Source organism: Microplitis mediator, chromosome 9 (assembly GCF_029852145.1).
Source record: "Microplitis mediator isolate UGA2020A chromosome 9, iyMicMedi2.1, whole genome shotgun sequence".
NCBI lineage: Eukaryota > Metazoa > Arthropoda > Insecta > Hymenoptera > Braconidae > Microplitis > Microplitis mediator.
Window position 1 is genome coordinate 7,747,558 of NC_079977.1, and position 2,982 is coordinate 7,750,539.

Below are 2,982 nucleotides of genomic sequence, written 5' to 3' on the forward strand. Positions count from 1 at the left end.
AAAACGTGATTTTATTATATATTGTATTTAACACATTTTTAGTAATTATTTTTTTATTTAATTTACTTACCGAAAAAACAGCAGTGCACATCACTATTTTTGTTTCCTGATCAAGAAAAATTATTTTAAATGATTTGAAACAATCTGAAATAATTTAAAATAATTTGCATCGACTAATAGATAGATATACACTTAGCATGGATTAAATCATTTTTAATAAGCGTTAGTCTAAAATTAAGTAAAGAAAAAGTGATGATTATTTGAATAATTTTATCTTTATTTTATTGTAAAAGTGAATAATTAATTTAATTTTATAAATCAAGTAACATTGAGTATTAACATAATGGTAAGTAAAATTTATAATTTTATTATTTGAAGTTATAATCACATCAAATTTAACAATTTTACGATACTAAGTCAATAGCAAATTTTCAATCGCCATAACATCCTGGTGGTATGAAAATAACATAATTTTTATTTTCTGCCAAAGTCAACATACATGGTTGTGATACCAAGTTTACTTCGCAGAAATTCAATTTATTAGTAATCATACATTCTTCAATACTGTGAACAGTAACATTCCTTGATGAATAAAAATATTTGTTCTGTTTTATGACTTCTTCATAAAAAATATAAATTTTATCTCTAATCTCATTACAATCGAAGTAACAAATATTTTTTATTACTGCTATCTTGCCATTTTTTAATACTACTGATGAATCATTTATTTTTTGACATAAACGATAACTATCAGATGTACATCGTTTGCCATTTAAAATAAATCTATTAAACGACTTACATTTCTGTGATCTATTTAAAAGTTTTCGCTCTTCAGTATTTAATTCATAGTCTTTGCCTTTTCCTATTAGTATACAGCCATCCACTTTATAAGTATTTTTTAAACGTCCTGTCAAATTTCTCTCACAAAATTTGAGAAACGTGTCACTTGCTTCAATTTTATTTTTCAATGATGGTAATGCTTTTTGAAATAAGAATCGTCTTGCAATCTGAACATCGATGCGATTTGGACTTTTTTGCATTTTTAAAACAAAGTGGTTCTGATTTTCAAAAATAAAAGTATTGTGACATTTCAAAGGTCCTAAATTTAATACACTTTGTTCCATATGTGTTAATAAATGAACATTATATGTCATAGCTTTTTTCCCGAAGTATTCTTGATACAGTGCTACATATCTTACGATTAGAGAACCAGTACGTCGAAGGTCATCGTATTCTATTTCTTCAGATAGCAAAGTACTAACTGCTTCCGCAAGTAAAGCTAGATGTTCTAAATATTTCTGAGGTAATACTCCTTTCAAACTTATTAATGAATAAAACAGTAGCCATGATCGCCATTCCGTTGCCTTCCACATTTTTCTCTCGGTAATATTTCTTGGTGAGCGCGTTATGCATGTTGGATGTTTAAAACTCATAAGTTTTGTATTTATTGCTTCAACCTGATTAGGGTTACCAACATAATATTCTTCGCCGAATGACGATAATAGTATTTCGGTATGTTGCTGTGTTACACCTAATAAAATGCAATGCATGTAATCTGGCGAAATTCCATCAACAATATTAAAATATTTTAAAATCATCAATGGTGATGGTCCCCAGACTCCTCTAACGTCTTTGCCGTATTGAACTTCCACAGCAAGTACCATGTTTTTTTTTATTGATTCGTCTGTCCGACTTGGTGGAACGACTGCAGATATAGGATATTTTGCACAATTATCAACTCGCTCCGTAGGATGTTCGCAAAATGTACACCCATAAGTTCCGTTATACTGCTTCATATTCAAAATTTTACACCGCGCAACTGAATCAACTACGGAGCATAATGGAATGAACTTACTTGTTATTATTTCATTTTCGAGCTTCCACTGTACACCTTTATCAGTTAATTCATTAGCTTGTTGAATGAATGGTTTCAGAAATAGATGCATATCTGGTTCTTTTTGATTAACCCATAAACCAGCCATGATCATATGCTTCGATTGTAGCTTTGGAGGTAACTCATTTATAATAGCATATATTGGCCAAATAGAAATTTTACTTGACTTTGAAGGTTGACAACCGTCAGTGTTGAATGTGTATGAAAAATTATATTTATTCGATAAAGGGTTATTTATTGTTGATAATTTTTTATACACTTGCCCATCACTCATACTCCGTAGCTTATTCTTTTCCACATTTTCTTCCACTTTTTGGAAACGTTCCAATAAGATATGCTGCACTTCTGGTTCTTCTAATACTGTCTTTAGTTGTGAGGAGACATCAAAGGTTAAGAAATATGAAATGTCTGGCGTCTTCTTATTGTTTTTACAATTTTCACAGGCTAATTCTTTTTTATCGAATCTTTTTTGGGCGCCAAAATAATGAAAACATTCTTCACAAAATAAATGATACGACAGAATATCTTCATTTAGTTGTAATAATTTAAATAGCTTATGTTTTGAAGTAGGAAGAACATCATTTTCAAATAAACTATTTATCAGTGATAAAATCGCAGTAATAGTCTTCCACGTGAGGGAATCTTCTGCTCCTAACAACAGTGTCATCATCAAGGCTTCTCCCGTCGTAACTGTGGTGCAGCCACACAGTGGTCGATGATAATCATTATTTCGATTACTACTTTCTTCACCGTCATGCTGTAGAAAACAAAATAACAATTAATTTTCTGCTTTTCGTAGTAAAAATGAACTATAAGCGATCGAAATAGATAATTCAAAAAAAGAATATCATTAATATTTATATTATTATGTAGGATAAGAAAAAATAACATATCTAGAAAAATTAATTATTAGTTATTAAAGAATCAGAATTTTTTTTGTTAATATATATTCAGTATTCTATTTTTAACGTTACGTTCTTCTTGTTCCTTGATTACTAATAGAAATTTATTACATCTTTATTATGCTGATTAAAAGAGATGAGTATTTTTTTTTTAATTCCGCATCGAAATATCTGCAGAGTACCGAA

The 2,982-nt window shown here is 29.3% G+C and overlaps 1 protein-coding gene across 1 annotated transcript; it reads right to left on the bottom strand.

Annotated features, from left to right (window-relative positions):
* Window positions 1-255: 255 nt before the first annotated feature.
* On the bottom strand, window positions 256-2,648 carry LOC130674388 (uncharacterized). Its single transcript, XM_057479705.1, has one exon. The coding sequence runs from the start codon at window positions 2,562-2,564 to the stop codon at window positions 432-434; it is 2,133 nt and encodes a 710-aa protein (XP_057335688.1). The 5' UTR covers window positions 2,565-2,648; the 3' UTR covers window positions 256-431.
* Window positions 2,649-2,982: the final 334 nt, after the last annotated feature.

What these genes read in the sequence shown, in the direction of transcription:
- LOC130674388 (XM_057479705.1), bottom strand. Translation starts at nt 2,564, where the DNA reads ATGATGACACTGTTGTTAGGAGCAGAAGATTCCCTCACGTGGAAGACT.